The following is a 26,401-nucleotide window of genomic DNA, read 5'->3' as shown; positions in this document are numbered from 1 at the left end:
ATTATTAGCGACGATTAACTTAACTCTATTATTAAACTCTTTATTAATAATCTACTTTATCTATCTCTAGAAGAGCGTTTTAAACTTCTTATACTTAATTATTAGCGTTAACTAACTCGATCTTATTATTAAATTCTTAATAAACTTCTTTTAAAAGTTTATAGCGTAGATAAGAAAGATAATAATTATATATATATAACGCTTTATTATTAAATAAGAGATATAAAATATTAAAGTTAAATAAAATAATTATAATCTATATAATATAAGAATAAGTTATAAATAGAATTAGCGAATACGTTATAAATTAAATTAATAATTATCGCGATAATTATATATTAATAAGAAGATAAGCTATTATAAAAAGAAAAGAATAATAATTAATTAAGAATAATATAATATTAAAATAGTTAATAAATCTATCGAAAGATCTATCTAAAAATTAACTAAAGATTATTCTTATATTATAAAGACGCTTATTATATTAATCTTAATCTAGATTATAAAAATTATATCGATAAAGTTAAAGACGTAATATAATTTTTATTAAGAAGAATCGCTTATAAGATATTCGCTAACTATTATATATTTTAAAAATACTTTATTATAGATATTTTAATATTTAGACTATTTAAATAAAGATAATAAATAGTTAATAAATAGATATTATTTATAAATAATATAATTTTCTTATCTATATTAAATATATATACTTCGAAAAAAAAAAAAAAAAAAAAAAAAAAGCTTTATAATCTTAAGTCTTTAAGAATAACTATCTCTCTTATTATTCTTATCGCGACTCTTAATTATCTCGCCGCTCTAGTTAATCTTTCTTATACTTTAACGAGTTTTCTTAAAAGACTAAAATTCGAAATCGAGATTCGAAGTGAAGTCGACGCTTTTTCGCTTTTCGAACTTCTTATTTAATAGTTTATTCTTATTCTATTTAAAAATTACGAGCTTAAACTTAATTATCTTTAATACTATTAACTTTCTAATCTTAATATTTATTAATATTTATATAAAGATCTCGTTAAAAGATAGTAGATATAGAAAAGATATAGACGAGAATTCTTCTAATAGTAAAGGGTCGAAAAAATTTTAATCTAAAGAGAAGATTTCTAGAATTAAATATTTTTTAAAAATAAAGCTTATAAAAGACGTAAGCGTAAGTATTAACTAAGAATCTTTTAATATTAATAATACGATAATCGTTTATAGCGTTATCTCCGTCGAACTCGAAGACTTCTTTTTTTATACTCGCGTTTTTTTCTTAGCTAATTTAATTAGTATATCTATATATTAATTAGTAAAATAAATAGCGAATATTATCTATAAATAATATTAATAAAAACTTATTAGAACGAGATAAAAGTTATAGTTAAGCGTTCTTCGATAGTTATTATTTCTCTCTAAACGTCTACTTATCTAATAAATTATTCTTTATAATTAAATCATATATACTAGTCTATTAATCTCGTCGTAAACGCTATTTAAATATAATTCGATAGTCTTCTACGTAGACTTTATTTATAAGCTTATTTCGAATTTTATCGTTATTAAACTTCGAATATCGCGTTAAGCGCGTCTTAACTTCTATATTAATAAAATTCTTATTAATATAAGCGACGATAATATTAATTATCTTACGTATTACTATAACTTATAATACTTAATTATAGAAATAATCGTTAATAAGAATAAAGATATTATAGACGTTTTTCTATCTAATTCGAATAATACGTATACTAGTCTATAGAGTTAATTATATATTTAATAATATATTTATAAAGATTATATTCGAGTAATTCTTTTATAGATTAATTAAGATAGCGCTAATCTTAACGCTAATAATTAAAACTTATATAAGATAACCCTTATTATTAAATTAATAAATTATTATCTCTCGATTCTTAAGTCTATACTTTATATAAATATTAATAATATTAAACTCTAGAATTATTAAAAGAATCTCTACTAGCTATATTATAAAGGGTTAATTATAGAAAATAATAATCTTTTAACTATTCTTATTATAGATTTAATAAATAAGATTAATAATATAGAATAGTTTAATTAAATTATATATAAGATAGTAAGTTATATTAATATAATCGCGATAAATAAATATATCTAGATTAATCTTAATCGAGTTAAAAAAGTAGATAACGCTATAATCTTTATACTTATAATAAAATTTCTTAATAATAATAAGTCTATTATCGTTAAAAGAGATAGAAATAACATTATTATTTATAATTTTTAGATATAATTTATAATATAACGTTATATTTCTTAAATCTATTTCTTTCGCCTTATCGAATTCTAGATTAAGAAATTAAGTATATATTAAATAAAGCTTAATATATTTCTTTAATTCATATCTACTTTATTAAAGTTTAATTATAAATTAATATATTAAGAAGATCTTCGTATTAATTCGATAAGAGTCTTTATTAAAGATATTATTAATTTAATTCGCGATAATACGCTTTAGCTAGATAAGATAAAATATTAATAAAATAGTGAGATTAATAAAGAAAGTTAAGAGGAAATTAAGCTCTTTATCTAAAATAGCTTAGAATTTAAAAATTCTAGAGTTAATAAATTAGACGAACTTATTAATATTATCTATAAATAATATTTAACTATAGATATTAGATTTAATAAAGACGTAGTTATTAATATTAGCGAACTTCGAATTAAGAGTAATTTAATCTTTATTTTAAAAGAGTGATAAAAGATTAATTAAGTCTAGCGGGTAATTAATTATAAGAGTTATTATTAATAAAATACGATATATAATACGTAAGTTTATAATCGATTTATACGTAATCGTAAATAGACTCTTTAGCTTTTAGGCTTCATCTTCTACGATCATCGCGAATATACTCGAATAGAATAAATAAACGAGGTTAAGCTCGTCTTCGTTTATGTTAATCTTATTATTATTAGTTATATTATTATCTTTATAACTAATCTTTAATAATATTATAGATTATAACTCTTATTTTAAGAGTCTAAGATATATAGTTTTAATATCTCTATTTTAATATATTAATTAGCGAATTTAAGTAATATAGCTATTTAAGATAGTAATAAGTAAAGTACTAAGATTATTAGATAAAGAATTAAAATATATTAGAAGATCGATAATAGATATTACTTTTCTCGATAGAGCTATAGAATTACTTTATTATTAACTAAGAAAAGTAGAGATACTTCTTATTTTTTTAGATATCTAATTTCTATAAGAATTCGAGAATAAGTATAGTCTTATATTTTCGATTAGCGATATATATAAATAGTTTCTAAGCCTTACTTAGCTTAGATACTAAACGATCTATCTTTTATATATATAATTTTTTATTAAATTAAATCGAGATATCTAAATAAGAAGTATCTTATTTAATTAAATCGTTACGCATTTTTTTATTCTAGTTATTCTTACTATAATCTTTCTTATTATAATCTTTATTATCGTTATTAATATCTTTCTTATTATAAATAACTTTCGATAGCGAATTCGACTAAGATAATAATAAATCGATATTATCTATAGATAATATTAAAGACTAATATCTTATATAAATAACGATAAATACTAATACGATAATAGTCTTATCTAGACTTATTTTATCGCTTAGAATATCTTTCTAAAGAAGCGAGTTATAGATAATAAGAAGTTAGATAATAGTCTATATCTAATATAATAAAAGAAGTAATATAAATTAAAATTTATTAATAATAGCCGAAGTAGACTTAAGAAACGACTTAAGAAGATTTATACTTAGAAGTATATACGCGTTAATATAGCTAGACGAGATAATATTAAAAGAATTAATACGATTTTAAAACTTCTAGAATTCTTTATAATTAATATTTAAAATATTATTTATTAACTTAAATAACTCTCTCTCGCTAACTATCTAATTTAAAAATTACTATTAAAGATTCTAATCTATTAATACTTAGTTATTAAACTTAATTATTTATATTACTAGATTCTTAATTAATTTAATAAAAGAGATAATAATAATATTATCTTCTAGTATTAAATAGAGAATATAAATCTTACTATTAATCTAAGTATATATAGTCTTCTATTATTTTATATCGATAATTTCGCGATTTTATAAATATTATTTCTACATCTAGATTATATCTTCGATATTCTTAAATAATAATTTTTTAATATAATTATTAAAAATATTATTCTTTTTCGATTAGGCCTTTTATTCTATAATTTAATAATTTAATAGATAAATTAAGTCGTCTATATATCGTCTTCTATTCTTCTTAATAAAATAAATAATATCTTTATTTATATCGACGTCTTCGAGAGTCTAGATCTTCTTCTTAATATTATTTATAAATAATATTATTATATTATCTATTCGTTAATTTAAGTCTTTCGAGTTATAGAAATCGACGATCTATATAAAATTTATTTATACTTTAAATATATCTTTATATTAATTAGTCCCCCTTCGCGTCTCTATTATTTTTCGCTAAAACTATCGTAGAAGTATATATACTCTATATTAATCTTCGATATAAAATTAATAGATTAACTTAATATCGAGCTATTCGTATTTAAGAATAATATTCGAATTTTATTCGAGAATAAGTTTTATCGTTATTAACTAGAAGTAGATATTATAAAGATTATTATTATAAAAGATAAATAAAGAAAGAGAGATTAGACTTATTTAAGAGGAATTCTCGCTATATAAGATAATAAAGATATTCGCTTACGCGTATAAAGTATTCTTCCCCTTTTCTTTTATATTAAATCCTTTCTCTCTAGCCTTTTATTATATTATTAAAATTTTTTTATTAACTTTATCGTCTATAAAGGTAATAAGATTTAAATTTAATTTTAATTTAAGATATTCTAATAGTAATCGCTCGCTTATAAAAAGCTTATTAATATTTAAAATAAAGATATCTCGCGAATTCTTATTAATTGCGAATTATTATTTCTAATATATTTATTTTAATATTTTCTTTATTATCTTCTTTAAGCGATTTATAAATTTAAATTTAAAAGATTTAAAGAGCTTTATTAATATAATAAAGATCGAGGTTTTTTTTACTTTATCTTTAATATTTAGAATATCTTTTCTCGCTATATTTTTAGCGGATTAGGTAAATTAGATACGCTTTTAAATAATAGAGAGTTTTTAAAGATATAAGAGAAGACGTTAAGTAGTCGAAGGACTAAGAAAGATAGATTATATAATATATAATCTAAAGATAAATAAAAGAAGCGAGAGTTTTAAAGAGAATTAATATTAAGTCGATAATTAGATAGAGAAAGTAGAAGTAATATATAATAAAGTAAGATAGAAGATAAAAGATAATAATAAATATTATCTATAAATAAAATTATATTAACTTAAATTTTTACTCGAATTTAGTAACTAAGTATAAATTTATCTAAACTTTAACTTCTATTCTATAGATTTTAATTAAATATATAAAATATAGAAGTAGAATATAAAATCGAATATATAGTAAATATATAGAAGTAATAGAAGTAAGAGAAGATTATTCTAATAATTATAATTAAAAGAAAGAAGAATAATAATTATTATAATAAAGTAAAAGAAAGATAAGTAATAATATAAGAAATTATATTAATATAGATAGTCTAGATCTTAGCGCGATTCTTATCTATAAATAATATTTATATAAAATTAAGCTATAAAGAGAGTTAGATAAATATAAAAAATAGAAGAGTAATTAGATTAAATACGATAATAACTTATACTAGTTAGTTTTTATTAGCTATTTATATTATATATATTATTTAGAGTTAATATATATAAAAGCTTTATTATAGAAAATTCTAAATAAATATATAAGAAGTAATTATTAAGTAGAGAGATAAGAATAATAATAAATAAAAAGATCTCTAAGACTATTACTAATTAGCGTATTATTATATATACTATTTATAGATAATATCTATAAATTCTATATATAATAATATATTAAATAAATAAATATTAATAAGTATAAGATTTTAGATAATAGCGATATTAACGCGTAATAGAAATTATTATAACGAACTTAGATATGCGATAAAATCGACTAAAAAGCTTAATATTAATTATTATTATTACTTTATTACTTTAATCTATAAATATAAATAATATTATTAATTAAATAAATTAAAATAAAATTAAATATTTAAATTATTTATTAAGAAAATTATAGACTCTAAATTATCGATAATAGAACTCTTATCTCTTATTTAATAATTTAATATTATTATTATTTAGCTACTATCTACTTTAAATTCTATCTTTTAACTCTACTTTAAAGTCGATTAATAGATATAATTTTACGTTAAGAGTAATATCGACGAGATTCTTAAGATAAAAAATTAATAAGATATTAATTATTAAGATATAAAGCTACTTATAAGATACTATATCTTAAAGTATTTTTTAAATATTCTTAATAGAAACGTTACTTTTAATAAAGAAATACTTAATTATTTTTATTAAATATTCTTAGTTAAATGCGAAAATAACGAGATATTAATTAATCTTCTTTAGAGAATTAAGCTTATAAATATTCTATTAAGTCTTCTAACTATATCTCTTATTAACTTTATATTAAATTAATAACTTATTTAGATTATATTAAGAAATAATTAATAATTACTATAAGACGTAATAGCTTATTCGATATAGAAATCAGCTTATAACGTTTAAGTATATCTTCTATAATACTATTTTATATAGTTAACGTATTAGTATTCGAAAGATCGCGATATTTTATTATCGAGTTAATAAGTCGAGATTATTATACGCGAATAAACCTTTAATATAATTAATTTAAAGTTCGAAATTCTAATATTTATAAAAGATATTATCTTTTTAATTAAAGAATTAAGCGATTTAGACGTTAACGATATAAAATTAAATATTAATTATATATTAAATTATAATATAATTAAGATTATAAAGATTCTTAACTTTATTTATAATTAATAATTTTAATAATTATTTCTTCGTCTTAATAGCGCTATTAGAAAAATTACGATATTTATATAATCTCGTAATTAAGATTTTAAAAATATATTTAATATAGAATTATAAGATAAATTTAGCGTTTAGATTAAATAACGAGTATATAATATCGATAATTACTTATCTTTTCTTATTATTCTCTTAATTAAATATATTATAACTATAATAAAAATTAACATTTATATATCTTTCTCGAAATATAATTTAAATATTCTTTTATTCGATTAAAACGATTAAAATATTTTAAATATAATAAAAGAATTTATAAAATATATTATTAGTTAATTAAAGCTAATTTAGAAGATATAATTAAAAGATAAATAATATCTCTTATAAAAACTAATCTACTTAAAATTATATAGTTTTATATTACTTAATTACTTACTTAAAATTAAGATTAATAAGATTATACTAATTAGACTCTAAATTATCTAAAAGACTATTTTTAAAAATCTTATCGTTATTATAATAAAGCGCTTAACGTTAAAATTACTCTTATCGATATTTACGACTTTTTATTTTTTCTAATATTAATTTAGATTATTATAATAATATAATTTCTTTTATAACTAGTATAAGAATATAATAATAAGCGCTAATTATAATTTCGTAAAAATGCTATTAAGTTTTCGAAGTAATAGAGTAATTATTTAACTCGAGGCGAGCTCTAATTACTAATACTTTTAGATATACTATTTATCTATTTAAATAGATTAATATAAATTTATTAATCTCTTTAATTAAAAGTATTTAATAAGAGTAATAAAGGCCTTCGATAATTAAAACTCTTATCTAATTATCTATAGATAAATAATTATTAATATTATCTATAGATAATATTAGACTACTAAGTCTCTAAATACTCGATAGAGAAGTAATAGTATATATAATAATAATTAAGTAATTATTAATATTAAATTCGTAATATATAAAGAATAGCTATCTTATATAATATTTTAACTATATATTAAATAAGAATTTTATTTTTATTAAATCTTCTAATATAATAACGACTTTTTACTTACTCTTTTTATATTCTTTAACTATATTAAGCTATTTTAGATAAGATTCTTAAGTATTAACTATAGTTTAATTATATCGATTTACTTCGAAATATTTATTAATATAAGATTAAGAGAATCTTAAGCTCTTAAAGTTGTCGTTATTAAATATAAAATAATTTTTAAATAATATAGCGAATAGATCTTTATTACTATTATAGGCCTTATTATAAATAAGATTTCCTTCGCTCTATAATAGATTACTTAAGTTTAATTTAATAGAGATTAAATCTATATCACGCGTTAATATAAAAGGATATCGTAAAGCTATAAGATAACGTACGATCTATCGAGAATTATAGAACTCTTATATCTATTACTTAAGATAGTACGTCTTTTATAGTAGTATAATATCGTTAATAATAGAAATATCTTTAACTTTAATATTAAGCTACGCGTCGCTTTAACTTAAATAATTCTTACTATAAATATTATAGTAGAATTCTATAAGCTTAAGAAAGTTATACTTTATTAGAACGAGGCTATTACGTTAAGTTAAGTTCTTAAAATTATAAATTATAATAATTAATATTAAACTCGCGAATTTAGAGTATTTATTACTCTTACGAAGTATATATTTCTAGAATTATTTTAATAAGCTAATAGATAGCGAATAATTAATATTAATCGAATAATTAATATTATTAATACTTTACTCTTTCTTAATATATATCTTATAATTTATATTAATAAAGCTTCTCGACTAGTACTATCGTATATAATAATTATAAATATCTCTAAGCGTAAATTAAATAATATTATTAATTTATCTATTTTACTCGTTATTATTTAGATATATAATATCGAAGTTAACTATTAAAAGATAAGAGAAGAAAATATAAATAGTAATTTTTAAGTTATTATCGATAATATTATAATTTAAGCGAAGTTATTTTATCTTATATAGTTTTAAGTCGTAAATAGTTACTCGTTAGTTTTAGATAATCTATTATAGAAATAATAATTAAAATATAAAGTAAAATTTATATCGATAAATAGCTAGGCTTAAAATATTGAATATTATATTATCGATATCTTAAAAGCGCTAAAGTATAAGATCTTTCTCTTAAGTCTAGCGTAAAAAGCGCTTCTTCGATTTATTAAAATTAATAGTAACTAGATTTTTATTATTTATAAGAAAAGCTTTTTAATTAATAGCCTTAAAATTATTTATTACTTTATTTCGCTTTATAATCTTATTCTAATATAAAAAATATAAAGCGTTATTAAAGAAGAACTTTATAAAAAGATACTAATTTTAGTAATTAATTATTTCGCGAAGAAAAAGAGTATTTTCGAGAATAATATCGAGATTACCCGCTATTTAACGTTAGTTAAATTTTAAAAGAGAATTTAATAATAATATATTATAGATATAATAAGTCTCTTAGCTAGCTCTAAGAATCTCTATTATAATATTATATAAATTAATAAAGAGAATAGTACTTTTAAGTATAGTTTCTAATCTTCTAGATTTATTTATAAAAGTTAAAAGACGATCGCGTCGCTCTAGCTTAAGATTAAGATTATATATATTTTTTAATTTATAACTATACTTATTTAAATATTTCGAGAAGAGATCGACTATTAAAAGATTAGAAGTATCGAAATTAATTAGATTAGATTTAACTTCGCTTAATATCAAAAGTCTTTTAAATTATAAAGAAAGAGAGAATTATATCGAAAGAAGTATATATAAGAAACTCTTAGATTAAGAAGAAAGAGAGAGTTATATTAAAGGGAGTATAGATAAAGAACTCTTAGATTAAGAAGAAAGAGAGGGTTATATCGAAGAAAGTGTAAATAAAGAACTCTTAGATTAAGAAAAAAGAGAGAATTATAAAGAAGAGAGCGAAGATAAAAAACTCTTAGATTAAGAAGAAAGGGAGGATTATAAAAAAGGAAGCGAATTTAGAAATCTCTCTATAAATATATAAGTATTTAATTATAACGATAAATATAGAAAACTCTATCGCTTAATTTTAATTATAGATATATATTTATAGCTAAAATATTTATAGTTTTAATAAAATTCTAGATAAATAGAATAATATAGATCTATCTACTTAGTCTACGCGGTTTATTAAAATTTAAAAAAGCTTCTTTAAATAGTAATCTAGTTAAAGATTAAGTAATTATACTACTCTTATTTTAAAATCTAATTAAAAGATTAAATATAGTTAGAAGAGGAAATTATCGTTATTACGATCTTACTTTAATTAAGATAATATCGCTATTCTTTTTTAACTCTCTTAATAAACTAAAATTCTTTATAATATTAATAAGTTAATTATTTTTTATCTAAGTTATCTCTTATTACTTAATTATAATTATAACTCTAAAAAGTAAAAAACTCGCGAGATTTAAAAATTACGATAAAATAGTTATATCTACTTATAGAAATTAAATTTTATATTTAATTTAATATCTAACTCGAAGTCTAGCTATAGTCTCGCGAGCGAAGATATATTTTTCTTCTAAGATTTTTTTAGAATAAGTTATTATAATAAAGAAAAGAGAGTAGAGAAAGAAAGATTATACTTTTATAAGAGATAAGATTAGATTAAATATATAGTAAGCGCGTAGTAAATATAAGTTAAAGATAAAATTCTATATTAAAGTAGTTAGAGATAAAGTAATAGAGAATTTATTTTTTATTTAGATAAATATTATCTATAGATAATAATAACTTATTAACGATATTTAATTAAATAAATTATATATAATAATAGTAGCGTAAGATTAAATCTAATTAAATATATTACTTACGATAATAAATGATATTAATTTTTAAATAGAGTAAAGTTAAATTTAATTAAGTATATTACTTATAATAACGCGTGATATTAAAATATTTAGCTTCGCGCGTTATAATAAATAAAAGTTATTATTAAATAAAATATATTAAAATAAATACGACTTATAGATTTTAGTATCGCGATTATAGATTATTAAAAGATTTTAAATAAAGTAATATATAAAGAAGAAAGTAGATTAGATAATTAAAAATCGAGAATACTATTAGATTTAGCGTATTCGCTTTTATAATCTTAGATCTTAATATTATTATAAAAAAACGCAAAATAATAAAATGAAAATCTAAAAGAAATTTTTTTTTTTTTTTTTTCTAAGTTTCACGTATCCGCCGCTGTAACCCTAACTCCTTCGCCCATCTAATAATACTATTACTAAAAAAGTAATTAATATATTATTTAAAAAAAAATTATTTATATAGTCTATCGATCTTAATAATATTAAATTAAGACTCTTAATTTATAATTATTATATAAAGATCTTTTTATAAATAATTAGATATTATAGCTAAATTATTAATAACTTTTTATTTTAAAATCGATAAATAGATAAAGCGAGTAAATTAGAGTATAAAGCGTTATCTTTAAATATATTATAATTATATATAAAACGACTAGATAAGATAATTATTTACTATCGAGTTTATTAATAAGAATACTATCTTAGCGATTATTAATATCTTATATTTTCTTATAAATAAAAGATTTTATTTTTAAATAAGTTTTAATTTAAATATTATCGACTATAAGATTACTTATAAATATCTTAATATTATTTAAATAAAGAATATTATAAATTATATAAAATAGATTTTTAAATATATTAAGAGTAATATAGATCGCGTTTAGAAGACTATAATTATATAAATTAATAAATATTAATAAAAGATTATCTTTTAAATAGATAATAAGATCTTTCTAAGTAGTAAGAATATTATCTTTAATCGTCTTTTTTATAAATTAAATTATAAAAGACTTAATTTATTTAAGATTATAAGTCTTATAGAAACTTTATATCATCTAGAACTTTTATTAAATATAAGAATTTATAACGTCTTTTATCTTAATTTTTTAAATCTTATAATAAATAACCTCTTATTAGAATAAATTAATTCTTCGCTAAAATATATTATTATTAATAATTAGATTAAATAAGTTATTAAAGAAAAACTTATTTTAAAGTTAAGTAAAAAGATCTTAATAATAATCTTATTTAATATAATATAAATAGCGATAAATTTAAAAATTACTAAGATTTAGTAGACGACTTTCATAAGCGATATTTCGAAAAGTCGTATCTATAAAGAAATAAAAGAATTAATTTATAAGATATTAAAACTATCTCGAATACCTCGTTTATAATTAAATTAAGATTATTTAATATTTTTATAATAGTCTTATTTTTTTAGAGCTAAGAATTAATTTCTTAAACTTATATTAATTAGAAATTATATTATATAGAGTCTTTCGCGTAGAGTTTTCTTATTAATAGATATTTAAGTATCTTCTAAAGTTATAATATATTATCTATAAATCTTATTATTATTATCGATAGTCTCGATTAATATTAATTATATAATATTCTATAAAGAAACTTATTTAATATTAAATTAGAGTTTTTAATATTTATAACTTAATTTAATTTAAGAATCCTCGATTAATTACGTCGTATTATTCTATATATATTTTATTTACTTAGATATAAATTCGAAAATTACTACTATTTTTCTCTATATTAATAGATATTATTTTTATTATATTATAGCGATTTTCTTCTAATTAGACTCTTTATATATATTTATATCTTAATTAGCGATATCGCTATAGCGTAAATATAAAGAGCTACTATTATTTTTAATATCTCTTATAAAGAAAAATATAATACTAGAGTTTTCGAATACGATTATTTCTCTATTACTTTTACTATTTTTTAGACGTTAAGCATATATATATATTTATTTTTCTATCTTTTTACTTATTAACTATAGAATATAATTTTATAAAGAGAGAAAGTAGTATTATAAGCGTATTCTATATTCTTAATATATTATTTAGCTCTTCTATCTATTAAGTCTAGCGTATCTTAATAGAGATATTATCTACTACTTAATATCTTTCTTCTATCTATATAATTCGATACTTTAATTATCTTATTTAATATATCTATATTAATATTACATCTATATTAATTCTAATATAAAAAGACGAGAAGAGAGATAAGAAGTAAAGCGTTATTAAGACGAATAGTAGACTCTTCGTAATAATATATAATAGTCTAGTATAAAATAGTAGAGAGTATATCGACTTAAATAGAATTACTAGCGATACTTTTATTCTTTATACTCTTCTCTATAGATTTCTTCGTAATTATCTTCGTAGTTTTCTTCGTATTTAACTATTATTATAGCTTATATTAAGAAATAATAACTTAATACTTAATAGAGCGAAATTTAGCTTTAATAGCTATTAGTCTAGTCTCGAAGACTATTATAGTCTAATTAATTACGTTATCGATTATAATAATAATTATAACTTATAGAAAAACTATTTACTCTATTATAAAATTAGATATAAAGTTAAAAATATAGCTATTATACGTTATAATAAGAGAATAAATAGTCTAGTAAAAGAATCGTTATAAGATAAATAAATATTTATAGAATTCTAATTAGATACTAGACGAAAGCGAGATAGACGTTTAAAAGACTCTAGAGATACTATACTCGATAAGAGTAATATTCTATATAGATTTCTCTAATAGTAAGTATTATAGAGTTCGTATAAGTGCTAAACTAAGACGAGATAAGCGAAAGTAATAAGAAGACTATTCTAATTAGAATTAGAGTATTACTATTATTATTAAGAAATAATAAGTAAAATAATATATATAAATAATATATATATAGTATAATAATTATATAAATTATATAGATCTATAGTAGAAGAAGTTTCTATAGTATTATAATATTAAGATATTAAGCTTAATTAAGACGTCTAGTAGAGAAATTTATAATATCGATTTTTAATATCTTATATATATTTCTTAAACTTCTTTTAATCTCGTCGATATATATTATATTACTATTACGTAGATTATATTAAGTTAATAGATATTAAGATTAAAAAGTAATCGAGTAATTTAAATAATATTATATATAATTTAAGAATACTATAAGAAGTTAAAAAAGCTATAATTTTTAAGATATTTAATAACTTAAATTAAAGTTTAATAATAACGATAGTAAATCTTAGAGTTTTTATAATATTATATAAAAATCGATAAAATATTTAAAGTATTAGAGATATCGAAAAATATAATAAATTAAGTCTAATTTTTTAGTAAGTAAGTAATATTCTAAAATCGTTATTTAGAGACTAAACGTTCTATTAAAATATTAGATATATAATAAATTTAAATATATAAATTAAATTTATAAAAAGTAGTTATTTTTTAAATCTAATTTCGAGATTAAATTCGACTCTCGAAGAGTATAAATACTTTAATTTTAGATTTACTTAGAACTATAAGATTAAATTTTATAAATTATTAATTATTAGAAAGTATAAAAGAAGTTCTATAATTAGTTTAAATAATAGTAAGATTTTAATAGAAAAAAGAGAAGTTATATTAATATAAGTTTCTAAAAAATAAATTAAGTTTAAACTAATTTAAATTTAATTAATAAGAAATTAATTTTAATATTTAATATAAGTTTAAATTTATAAAAAATAATTAATTTTTCTTCTAATATCGAGATTAAATTCGACTCTCGAAGAGTAAAAATACTTTAATTTAAGATTTACTTAGAATTATAAAATTAAATTTTATAAACTTCAAATTATTAAAAGTATAAAATAAGTTCTATAATTTAAAAAAATAATAGAAAAAAGAGAAGTTATATTAATAATAGATTTTAAAAGAGTTAATTAAATTTAAATTAATTTAAATTTAATTAATTAGAAGTTTACTTTAATATCTATTATAGATATTTCATTATAATTATTATTAATATTATTTTTATAATTTAAAGAATTCTTATTAATTTTACGATTTTTATAGTTTTATATTTTTTTAGCGAGAGAGATTAATAGATTCGAATCTAGATCGAAGCGAAATAGTTTCGAAATTTATTATAGTTATTATTACTTAACTATCTAAGTTTATATTAAAAGATATTTTTAATAGAGTAAATAACTTTTTAATAAGCGATATTTAAATTCTTTATCTTAAAACATCTATAAGACTTAATATTAAAATTCTTTTTTTATTTAAAAGCTCGAATTATATTCTATAATTTAAAAAAAAAATTAAAATTTTAATAGAAAACGAAAAAGTTATTTTAAAATTAAATAATATATATCTATTTTTTAATTAGGGCTATCGACTATAAAGTAAATTTAATAAGCGATATTTGAATTCTTTATCTTTCAAAGATTATAAGATTAAATTTTATAATTTTTTTATTATTAAAAAGCGTAAATTGCGGGCTATAATTTAAAAAAAAATCTAAAAAATTTAATAGAAGTTAGTAAAGTTATTAAAGGGTTAAAAGTAGAATAAGAGATTTTAATAATTATAAACGCTAATTTATTTATCTATTATATCTAACTAAAAAGCTTAGATCTAATAAATTTATAATTAGCTATATATATAAGTTTAAGATTTTCTAGCTTAATTCTATCTTATTCTATTATATATACTAATATATATTATATAAAATAAATAAATTATTTCTTTAAATCTCTTTTAGACTAGATTTTAAATATAGTATAAAATTAGATAATTAGTTAATATAATAACTAAAAAGCGTAAGAGCTAAAATCGATATACCTCTATATTAAATTTTAATATATTCTATATTTATAAGCGAAGCTAAAAGCTATATAAAGTTTATAATAAATTCTCTTACTAAAATAATATAATATTAAGAGTATTAGAGTTTTTTTTATAGTATAAATAAAGCTATTAAACTTCTATTAAGGTGAAATACTTATTATTTAACTCGATGGAATATGATTATTTATCTCATCTATGACGTTCGTAGTTTTCTGCTTTGACTACTGAGGACTTCAAGAAAGGACGAGAACTGCAGAGTAGCTACTTGCTGCTTGGAAAGATAGAACGTCAATGCTAAGATGAAGCAGAAAGATAGTGTAATCCGTGCTTGACGGCATACGCCGACAAGCGCGAAATTGGAGGAGGTGAATAAGGGAGGAGGGACGCTGAATAGTCAGCGTAGGTTAGACTTTTCACGTGATAAGGTCGCAAGTCTGCAGCGCTGGGTCTGTAACTTCATCGACTGGAACAATCCTAGTAAATCGTTGACGACCCTATGCTAATCCCACAACCTCCATTGCCCACAGGACTTGGACACAACACCCCTTTTAGCGAACGATCCTATTCAAAGCCAGCCTGGCATCCATCCGTATGGTGTTTCTAGTTTTTCATGCAGTGGGGGTTGAACAAGCGGTGCAAACCGCGAGGACGGTCTGGTTGGTTGGCAAGCACACCTGGAAGGGGACCTGAGCTTCGGCGCAGATGAACGCACAGCAAGGGTCATAAGCTGTAGGGCAGGCAGCAGCGCTCTGTGGGGAGCATGTCGAGGTGCTCAGGGTGGTGGTGGGCGTGGTTGGATTCTGCAGAAGACATTTACATTTGCAAAAGTGCAGACTCAAGGCAGGCTTGTACTCACCTGAGCGACTGCCGATGTCGATAGGGCCGCGCCTGTAGCAATGATCCGTAAGAGATGCATTTCTTAGTGTTTCTCGATGTTAATTGGCGAATCGAAGTCTCGTGGTGCTTGTTGCGTGCTTTATCAATGTGGCTTTGGATTTAGAAGACCTTGCCCCAAACACGGGGTCACTCTTTCAGATATCGTCGGAAAGGCGGTGAGAGCTGAGGGTGACACAAAGTGTAAGCATGACCGGGATGGTAAGCTGCAGATCCGAAGCTTCCGCTGTGCCCAATAACCTCATAGCACTGGATGCGCGAATCGGAGAAGTCGCCGAATGCAGTATGTTCCCAGATGGCTGCAGAGTGCCGCGATCTCCAAGCCTTACAAGGTGGAGCGCAGGTCTTACTCGCCCTTAGCTCTTGCCGGGTATCGAGCGGTGTCAATCGACGATCATTTAAAGTTGCGTGTTTGAGCGCGCCTTCCGCTGTTCAATCATCGGAGGCTCTGCGTCAGCGCCGAAAAGGGCAAGGTCATCCTTTCACATTCATTCAAAATGCCAAGTAACTTCTCCTCTGTTTTAGAAGTACAACGTAAGCATTTTTCTATCTTGGGATCAGCGGTACATCGAAAATCCATGAATATACAAAAGGCTCGTTTTCCCGACAGTTCTCCACTGTGTACAGAATCGAGGTACTTAGTGGTGTCACCACAGGTCTGCTGGACTGAGAGTGACCGTGCTTCCGAACTGGGGAATGAATCATCCGCTCAAAGTGCTCCGAGTCTATGCAACACTACTCGTTGAGTCTACATACCTAAGACTCATTCACTCAATAACACATTTGAGCATCAAGCTGGAAACCGAGGGTAACAATACCGCATCTACAAGCCAAGCATGTTCACTTTTTGTAGGACATTGGCGGCAAGACAGGAGAGTAGATTGCAATGTGTAGAGGGCAGTAAAGATATTCGAACGACTTGCGCCAAGATTTATCACGTGATCTCGTTACGTCAGAGTGACGCGACGTATCAATGTTTTCTTGTCACATCGCGTCTTCGCTTTTCTCTTCCCGCGCTGACATCTCATCTCATTCGCTGCACTTTTGCCTATCATGCCTCCCTCCACTCGATTTTAGCGGTCTTTGCCGACGTATCACCCAATTCTCGGTCCGACCCTCTCCAAAAAGGAAAGCAACCAGCAGAGCGAGCGCTGGGAAAACCAGCAGTCCGACTTTAGCCACAGTAGCCCCGATCCATAATGTAGCTAACCGGGTTCCATGATTATCACCGCTTGTTTACCTAGGTATAGAAGCCTCGGAACCAACGGCAAGATCTCGGAAGGCAACCGCATCAACAGGCAAGACGGTCAGGGTCGCGGCGAACGCTGGTCGGAAAACTTAGACATGTATCTGCGAAGATGCAGTACGACACCGATGCAACGCGTCGTCGGAGCGTATGTGCATAAGAATCGCGAACGAGAACCAAGGACACAAGTGTATCATGACGAAGAAGGGCGCTGACCTCTGTCGAGCATGGCGCGTGGAACAGGTGAAGCGCGATGCAAAATACCTTCGATGTCCTTACCTACAATGACTACAGCGGGTATGGCACAGGGGAGGTTGTGGAGAACATGGTGCCTATACCTCCTTACTGCTACTACTCAAACTATTTAACTGACGGTTGCAGTTGTGCGCGTTTGATAAAGTAATCAAGAGCAAGAGCAAGAACATTTGGGTGACATAGGCGCACATTAAAGGCATGGCAAGGTTCCTAAACCAAGAAAACTTCAAGTGATATCGTAAGTATAAATTATTCTAGTCTACTCGCTTATACTGAGGGGCTTTACCCAGACATCGACGACTCAAAGACCAACGCAAAGCGCGTGATGCTTATCGGCACAGCAATCTTAACGATCGTCGACCACCTCATCGACACAGAAATGTTCAGTGACAATAGCGAGATAGGAAATATTGATTTCATCCTTAGACTGCTTCTCCAGTTTGTTGTCGATTTTAAGGAAACGTGTGAAACCGACGAGGATGGATGGCGAATTTTCGGTCGTGAAGAAAGTCGACAAATACGGTGTTACCATTCACGGTCTCTATAGTGCGACTATGGCCTTACTTATAAACAGTATACGCAGTCATATGGATGACGACAAAGCAGAGGAAGAGGCGGGAGATTCGGAGGACAGAAACATTGAAAAGGTCAATGAGCGCCCTAATTTTATCAGAGCATATGACCCAGCTCCGTACAATCCTGCACCCACCAATGAAGTCCCAGAACTAGGCCTGAGTCGGTCATGGGATACATCGGATTGGAAGTAAGAAGTATGTCTTGCCTTTATGCAGAGAGCTATATATATGACCAGTTTTGACTTTCCCGACAGCTCGCCAGGTTCTCCAAGCGGAACTGCGTAGATGGCAAGATGGGCGGCAATCACGATGATCTGACGGCTGAGCATAAACAAGAAAGCTCTTCACGCGAGGGTTCTTCGGATTCTGGAGATCAAGAAAAGGACACAGTTTGAAGCCCCTATGAACGCGAAGGGACTTCCCGGGAGGCGTGCGGACTGGGTTGCACATGGTTACTGGCTGTCAAGATATTGGCAAATAAGACACAGAACACTTCTCCAGTACTTTCAATCCTGATACGCTCGAGTAAAAAGCTCAAATGCCTCCCAAAGCACACAGTTCTACCACACCAGATGAAAGTCCCAGCGCGTTATAGTCTATGTGTTCTCTAAGCGTACAAGTGCTCACGTAAGCTTGACTAAATAACCCTTGCTAATAACCCTTACTAGTAAATTCATTCATACAGAAACTGCATTCTTGGTCTGATAAAAGATCTTTCAACCTGATAGCAGGAAGGCAGTTTGAGGATATCGTGGCCGGACATGTAGTTAGCGTAGCCTCGGACTCTGGAAAAGTGCGCTCGAGACTTGGGGTTGCTTGGGACTGGACTAAACCGTAGGCCTTGTTGACGATCACGCCCACGCCCACGCCAACTTTTCGTCATCTCGTTTCTTGGTATGCAATCATTGTTTTTAGCTTGGATAGAAGGCTACATTATACATCTCGATTGCAAATGTGAGCAAAGGGCACGACCACAATCGCGACAAGCTGCAACGCCCTATATGAAACATATTTTCTAGTCACACGAAGCCTATTCTGCGTGGTTATCGGCGCATATAGCGCTTAGGTCAAAAAGAGACCGATAAAAGCTCTAAGATTATTTGCTAAGCTACCGAATGAAACGTGAGAAATATTACGAATGAATATCACACAAGACAACTATTGCAACACCCGCATGAATGGTATCGCTCCAAATTCGTGACGTGATAGCTGGTTCCACCTCGCACAGGAGCTGAGCTTCTCCGACGGAGTTTCGAGAACAAGAATAACAATTTTTACTTCGGTAATCGGGACGCAGCATGGAGGACACGCTTCTGGCTCTTTCTGTGCTTTTCGAATTCTTCATTCGGGTCCACGCACTTTGCTTCTTGCCAAGAAGGTATAATTTGGAGACAATGCTGAAGGTGTACTCAGTTAGAAGCGTTGGCGTTAAGGCCAATGCTGCTAACGATCGCGCTGACATGCTGAGAGCCCAATTCTGGTTCAGATCCTGTGGGCTTCGGCATACGGTGAAAGCAGTGGGGCGTCGTGGGCCACGTCAAAATCGAAGGACTAAGGCGTGAGTCGGAGAGAGTAGACGGGTAGGTCTGCGAGAAGTTATCTTCCAGCAAGTCAAGATATCATGATACAACACGTTGCAATCAGTGATTGCTTGACAAAATGGAGAAATACTCCTAGCGAGGAGAATGGCCGAGAACTACTGAATTTCAGACGCCGCTAGCAAAGCAACTGTTATTTACAAGACGTGGTACTTAACGTCTTGTTTCTGAAGTTGGCAAGTTTGTTCCCTCTACCCATGACATCTAAGAGGGAATGTAACGGCGATCACAACACCAGAGAAGATAACTTCACTGATGGCCGTAATTTTGTATGAGAACATGTTGTCAAGGTTGAACTACCATGCTTCGTGCAAGCCGCAGACAGCAGACTCCATCTAAGAACAACTAGTACCTCGTTGCGATCGACACTGTATTGCTAGCAGGCACATTTCATTAGCATGTCAATTTTTTATATGTTGGGAGTCTCCCGAATAGACGGATCCCAAGGAGGCAAGTTGGCATCCATTGTACACGTAACATAATTCAGCAGGAGCCATCGCCACATCATTAGTTCATTAGGTATTATACAAGGTTGACAAAGAACTCTTTCCCACGACTCTAACAGGCCACAGTAGGTTTTCGGTCCATGAAAGATTTTCAGAGCTCAATCGCCATGCCGAGTCCAACAACCAAGACCGAAAGTAAGCCAGGCGCCTGCAAAGACAGCATCGCGTCCGACTTGGAGGTCGCTGTTGGAGATGTCGTCGCAGATTGACTGGATGATATCAGATGACGAAGATCTTAGAAAAGCCCTAGAAGACCTACCTGCTCGTTGAAAAAATCGTATCGCCACCTGCACTTGCACTTTCACCTGCACTACTTTTCGAGACACATGGCCCGACATTATCCGGCTGGCTATTCCAGCAAGCCTCAGCCTGCTGGTCACCGAACTGGCCTTCGGCCGTACAAGTCAATGTCCATGCGGCCAGCACCGTGACATCCATGGTCGTACTTGGGTTTGAATCCTCACAGCCTCGGCACGCGTTCATTTCGGTAACGCCGGAGTTGGAGGTGCACATGCAGTGAAGGGTAGTGGAATCCATCGTGGTGCCGACTGCGGTGACGTTGGCGCTGGTGGTCTGGCACGACTGGAGCGCGGCGGTGTAGGAATCACAGGCGGCACATTGGGCGGTGATGAGTGTGGGGAACAGGGGCAAGAGGAGAGCGACGGCGGAAAGAAGGCGGAACATTGTGAGTTGGTACAAAGACTAGTAACGACTGGAGACAGCAATTGCGTTTAGAATAATGCCAGGATTGCAGTGCGAGGGCCCCAGTTGATGAAAAGTTGCAGGTGTCTGGGAAAGACCTCGAATTTTGAACGCGAGATGGAGATGAAAAATGTCACATCAGAGCCTTCACCCGCAATTCGTGCATGGAATGTGGATAACCGCCTCCATTGTCTGGAAATTTGAATATAGATGCAGTTACACGAGAGTGCACCGTGCTGCAGCAATGTTGCACCCGCGTAAAATTTCCTATTAACGGCGCTGAATGGGGCGGAAATCACAGCTGAACGGGATGTGACCGTTTTGCCGGGCTCAGAGGCAGACACCGTCAGAAGTCCGCGATCTTACTAGCGCTTTTTGAAATATGGCATGTAAATGGCGTCCTATCGGAGCGTCAACCAGATGGTAGGCCTAATGGTCTAGACTACATTCCTCAGTGGGGGCTGGCGTCCGATCTTCCTCTGCTTATGTTCAGCACAGGGCGAAAGAGCGAAGAGCAGTGACCAGGTCCACAGAAGGCACAGCAAGCCTCCTTATGGTTTCAATGGAAGGGTACCGTGGAATACGAGAGTACGTATGATGATGCTTTGAAGTGGGAGATAGAGATCATCATCACGAGGAGATGCGATTGGGGAGAAAATTGCCTAAGCGAAATTCTCAGCCTTGTTACGCGTTCCCTGTCGTCTTGGCGCTCATGCAAAGCCTTGCCGCAGTACGACATAATAAAACTAGGACACCATCTTTTTATTCACCCAGCTATATTTTGCTAGGATTCAAGTAGAAGTTGCCGTCCCCCACACAGGCCTCACTTGCATTTCGAAAAGGTCCTCTTCCAGTGTGATCGTGGTAGAAATGACTGAGCATTATTGGGGGCGTAAGCCCGGCTATCTAAGTAGGCTCGCGATAATTATACAGCACCGAAAGGCAGCCCTGCAGTACCAGTAGACGGTCCTGGAACTATCTCCTAGAAGCGATCCAATTGGATTTCAGCGTTCAGTTTAGCGCGTGAACCGGGCATTTTGTTCGGCCCAAGTCTGGGCTGGGATCTTTGCGAAGCTCATGTCGGCGCATTATTATTTTCCACGCAATCCTTCAGGCGGGGCATTATCCGAGAACTTAGCGTAGGGGTCTTAGCGTGCGGGACTTTCGTTTCCGAGTCGCAACCTTCCAACATGTCTTTACACACCTCCCTCACCGTCAACTCTGTCGGTACTTGGACCTGGTAGACAGAAGCCCTCCCCCACCCAGTTATGAGTCGATTGAGGAGTTCACGCATAACGCCATTGACTCTCGAGCATGGGAGTTTGGTACGCCTTATTCCGACCGGCACTCCGAGGACTGTGCCCTATACAGAGCGGACAACACCACCGTCGAAGACGGCCAATCAATGTCAGACGAAGGCGTGCCCGCCGTATACGGCCCCTTCAAGATGCACGATGATGAGCCCAGCTTCCTCATTGGCTTCGAGACCAAGGACGGATCGGAGATGATGTGAGTGTATCCATGACAGCATACATACCTGTTTTTGCATATGGAACAGACGGCTTCGCACGGGTCCCACAAGAGTGGACAGTTAGGACTGTTTGCACATTCACCCAGAATCTTCTTTTACCACTTCTGTACGCTCTCTCCACTGCTATAATCTGGTACGAATCTGGTACCTGAGATATCGCCCAAGCAGCAACCATTTCGTTTCGCTTTCAGTTCTCACTCCAGGAAGCAGCTGCCGTAGCAAAGTAATGTTGACTCTTCCATTTCTCCCGCCCGGGTTCCCACCCTCGCCCCCACTCCCACTCCCGCCCCCACCTCCACCTCAACCTTGCCTCCGGTAGACTGGTTTCTTTTACACAGTCCTTTTCATAATATTGAGGGACTCAAGACTACTAGGACAGATACTGCTCACAGATCAAAGCTGGACATACATTTAGCATCTCGACGCAGTCTTCGCCTCGTGACATTGAAGACGCGACTACGAACCGTTATCTCTCAACCCGTGCGACCGTTTCCGAAGTGGCGTTCGGATTCGGGCACATCAGTATGTTATGAATCTCCTTCATCGCGATGATGATCACGTCCGAAGACCCGAGGGGTGAAGCAAACAAACTGCGGCATAGCCAGGATCTCCTCTTATGTTGCATGTGCCAGGATCTGTAGAAGAATGGGCAATGGACTCACTTGACCGCTTCATGAGACGCAGCGAGGCTTTTGCTCGGCATACTTCCTGCACTGCTTGGCGTTGGCGCAACCATCACAAGTACTACCGCTCGCACCCCTCTCTTCATATCCTCTCCACGTTCCTCCATGATTAGCATTGGTAAAGTAGTTCGAAATGATCCACGAAATCTGGCTAATTTGTTTCACCCGAAACATCAATCCTTTTGATACTAATTCATCATACTCATCAAAATATCAGAAGTCTGGACGAAACAGGATAGAGCCAAACGATTGACCTCCAGCTCTAGAAACCAGAAGGAATTCCCCTATGTAGCAGGAAAAATTCCAATTCTTACTACAGATCCATCCAAAGGTAGCGCCTTGGTCTCCGCTTCCATAATGTCACAGAGTTAGAATCTCTCCTCTCCTGCCTACCATGTCTCTAATCCTTCCATCCGCTTCATACAACTCCGGAAACCGCTAGGTAACACAAGTCCAACCCTCGTCGCCTCATCCGGACGCAGGTCACCAATTTCCCTCACTCCTTGCGATATCGGAGGCTCCAGGGGGGGATTTCCTTTTTCTTGGGAGTAACATCCTTGCGACTGAATGCTCTCCTCAGGGAGTAAGGGGACACGTATGATGCTTCCATTTGCGCCACTTCCTCGGGCGACGGACGAGATGTACTGTCTTGGCCGCTGCTCTCAGCAGCTGAGTCGGCCTTGACTATTTGATCAGATTCGCCATCTCGGCCATTGGTCTGAACACTCTGGTCTGTCCCACGTGGGTCAATGCCCCTAGGTTCCCGCCGGCTGTCTACAACAGCGTTCTTTGGTCCGCGCGGCTCCTGACCATTAGCATCTTCCTGGCCAGCACTTTGTTCTAGTCTGCCCGTGACTTTTCTCTCTCTGACCCCAGGCAGAGAATCGCCTTCTTTCGCACTCTCCGTCTCAGAAACAGCGGCATTGAGCTCCTTCGTTGTGGAGCCGAAAGCCTTCGTCTCAGCATTACCCTCCAAAGTGCTCGTCTTGGCTCCAGGAAATCGCCCGAATACTGGATCCTTTTTCAAGTCCTTTGGCGTATAGTTTCCGATGCCACTCACGTTCCAATCCCTTGACAACTGCACTTTGGTATTCTTTTCCGGTGCAGAAATCGACTTCATTGAGGGCCCAAGAGACAGACGTGCCAAACCGTTCCTCAAACTGAAGGGACCTTCTACAGTGAGAGCCCCGTCCATGTCTGTGGCTTTTGTACCTCGACCTGGCTGTGTTCCAGTTGAAGAATGAGCGCTCAGCGTTCGTGCTGCGTCCTTGTCTTTACCACGAGGAGCGATAGAACTGATCCAGCTTTTCACCTTCGCAATATGGACTTCTTCTTGGGCTGTGCGAAGATATTGGGTTTTGCTCGACTCGCCTTTTTTGCCCAAAATTTCAAAGGGGCGGTTGGTCGGGCTAACAGGCATCCAGACAGGCGGGACTTGTTTCTCTCCCTTGGCGAGAAGGGAGCCCAGGTAGGTCGTTGGAGGGGAGCTCTGGCTGGTAGCCAGCCACCGTGTCCCGGCAAGCCCGAGCCTCTCGAAGCCCAGCTTCGGTAGTTTCGATTGGCTCAGCTTGTTGTGATGTGCGACGAGTGAAGGTGCGATGACAGCACCCGTACCAATGTCATCCGCCGCATCTCCTGGAGATAAGGATGGTGATTCAGCCCGCAGCACAAGTCTGGGTGGCTTGAGGGACGGTTTGGTCGCGTCGGCTACCTGCATGGTCACACCGTAGGACCTCAAAAGGCGTGGACTCCTCTGCCTGTGGCTGCCGAGCCGCATCAAACATGAAAAGAGTAGTTTGCGGCTTCGCCATGCCTGTGAGCCCAGATTTGCCCCCTGACAAAGAGAGTTTTATACGACTGTGGCCGCGATTGTTCTTCGTTCTGAGTGTTTTGGCCGATAAGTTTTTCTGCATATCCTCCGTGGCCATCGGAAATGTATCTATATTGGGTTGAGGTGGTGGTGTCGCTTGTGGAGGACGTCCAGCAAGGTTTGGAGAGAAATATACCCTTTCGCAGCCTGCGTGAAAGGCATCCACGCCAAGGCTTGTGAAATCGACCCTGCTGGCTTGAATGGATTGGGCGACTAAAAGAAACAGCTACGATAGCTTGCGGAGATAGTTGGTAATTATTTGGCCCAGGGCAGGAAACGGATAGAAAGAAATTACTCAGCATTTTGTTCTCCAAAAGTTTGGTGGAATTGGCCTCATCCATGATTAATATCCTCATATCGACGGATTATGGCAAAAGTTGAACAGCAGACCGTTTACGAGCTCTGATCATACTGCATGTATCCGGCTTCACTAAGAAGACCATTTATCCAGATTTTTGTCACCTGATACTGTGACATTACGTTGACTGAATTACAGTGAACGGTATGGACCCTAATACTTACAAGGCTGATATAGTCACTACCTAGCCAGCATGTTACAACCTTCATGATGCTGTCTTAACCCTTTTTGACATCCTAGCTATCACTCATCGATATTGTGAGATGCTTTGAAAGGTTGGCGGCTACCACCAGAATGTTCGCCCTCCGCGATCCAGCTCAAACGAGAATGTTCTTGCCTTTGTTCACTCATGTCCAGCAAACGCGAAACAAGCGCTTCATCACTTTAAAAGCCATCCCCACGGCGCCTTCTTTTATCGTTTGCTTT

The 26,401-nt window shown here is 30.5% G+C and overlaps 2 protein-coding genes across 2 annotated transcripts; one reads left to right on the top strand and one right to left on the bottom strand.

The window, feature by feature from the left end:
• Positions 1 to 22,723: 22,723 nt before the first annotated feature.
• On the top strand, positions 22,724 to 23,046 carry HO133_006785 (uncharacterized protein; the record flags this gene model as incomplete). The annotated part of the gene is made up of 2 exons (XM_037297682.1): positions 22,724 to 22,773; positions 22,800 to 23,046. 2 exons carry the CDS (start codon positions 22,724 to 22,726, stop codon positions 23,044 to 23,046), a joined length of 297 nt encoding a protein of 98 aa, XP_037147118.1.
• Positions 23,047 to 24,243: 1,197 nt separating this feature from the next.
• Positions 24,244 to 25,464, bottom strand: HO133_006784 (uncharacterized protein; the record flags this gene model as incomplete). The annotated part of the gene is made up of 1 exon (XM_037297681.1): positions 24,244 to 25,464. The coding sequence occupies one exon, from the start codon at positions 25,462 to 25,464 to the stop codon at positions 24,244 to 24,246; it is 1,221 nt and encodes a 406-aa protein (XP_037147117.1).
• Positions 25,465 to 26,401: the final 937 nt, after the last annotated feature.

Source organism: Letharia lupina (genome assembly GCF_014066315.1).
Source record: "Letharia lupina isolate WasteWater1 chromosome Unknown contig_26, whole genome shotgun sequence".
Lineage (NCBI taxonomy): Eukaryota > Fungi > Ascomycota > Lecanoromycetes > Lecanorales > Parmeliaceae > Letharia > Letharia lupina.
Note: the sequence above shows the minus strand (reverse complement) of the source record. Positions and strands in the feature narration are given on the sequence as shown.